Source organism: Acanthisitta chloris, unplaced genomic scaffold, assembly GCF_000695815.1.
Source record: "Acanthisitta chloris isolate BGI_N310 unplaced genomic scaffold, ASM69581v1 scaffold7841, whole genome shotgun sequence".
Classification (NCBI taxonomy): Eukaryota; Metazoa; Chordata; class Aves; order Passeriformes; family Acanthisittidae; genus Acanthisitta; species Acanthisitta chloris.
This window is the reverse complement of record NW_008655427.1, coordinates 5,288-6,383: the sequence shown is the minus strand read 5'-3', so window position 1 is coordinate 6,383 and position 1,096 is coordinate 5,288. Positions and strand designations below refer to the sequence as shown.

Sequence of the window (1,096 nt, the reverse complement as noted above, 5' to 3'; positions counted from 1 at the left end):
CCCAAAACTGATGTTTGAGACATCAACCTTCCCTTGGTGTCCAAGCCTGACCACAGGCTATGGATATTTATCCCTTCAGCTGCCATTGTAGCACTGCCAGATAGGACTTTGGGATGCAGGTAACAAAACAACCTGATTTTGATCCTTGGAAGAGTTGGAATGGTCACTCTGGGGTTAATCTCGTATCAACAGTGAAAACCAAATGAAGGAAGTTACAGCCATTTCTAACTTGCTCTCATCACTGTCTCTTCTGTGACTGTAAAATCACTGAGTTACTCTGTTACAGCATTAACGAGTTGGCTGTGAGCTGGGAAAACTTTCTTTCCTTGAAGTGGATGTCTTTAATAGGTATTAAAACTGCAGCTTAGAATTAATTAAGTAACAATGCTATCAGCAGACTGTTTTACAAGGCAATTAGGTAATTCTCTGGTGGCTTATTTATCCCAAGGAAAGAAAAGTGATGTCATCAATTTTATTAGCTCTCAGTCAGGCTGGTTATTAGGGAATAATACCATGTGCTGTGGGTATTAAACCCTCTGAAGAACAGATCTCTAGTATTCAGGAACAAAGTCTGTTGGTACTTTGAGTCCTCAACACTTATCCATGAGCTCTGCTGTGTCAATAACAGAACTTAAGTTTGAAAATATGAAGTTTCAAAGTTCCTTTTCTGGTCCCTGAGCCTTGCAGAGGAGGCAGCTGAGTTCTGTGGCACAGGAAAGGCAAATGCTTGGGGTTTATCTGCAGGTTTTGGTTTTGATACACTGTGCCTGACCTGAAATGTTTCAGTTCCAGAAGGCAGAATCAGATCTGGATTACATTCAGCACAGACTGGAGTTTGAAATCACGAGTAATCTCCCTGATAACCTGGCAGCAGAGGTAGTATTTTTGGGTTAAATTCATACATTTTACTGCATTTTGCATGAGGATGGTAATAAATGGGTATTTTCCTTTAAAACTCAAATATATGTGGTTGTTATTTTATCTAGTTATGGTTTTGTTCTTATAGTAAAGCATTTCCTGCATCATATATCAAGATAACTGGACTGATAGGAGTTCCAACTTCTTGATATGAGTTCAAACAAAACCGGTTTGTTGG

At 39.4% G+C, this 1,096-nt stretch overlaps 1 protein-coding gene across 1 annotated transcript in view; it reads left to right on the top strand.

Moving 5' to 3' along the window:
• The first annotated feature begins 777 nt into the window (after positions 1 to 777).
• Positions 778 to 1,096, top strand: part of SKA2 (spindle and kinetochore associated complex subunit 2) — a 4,260-nt gene continuing 3,941 nt past the window's right edge. The window contains 1 exon segment of the mRNA XM_009083898.1: positions 778 to 876. Within this exon segment, the coding sequence (XP_009082146.1) occupies positions 778 to 876 (99 nt within the window).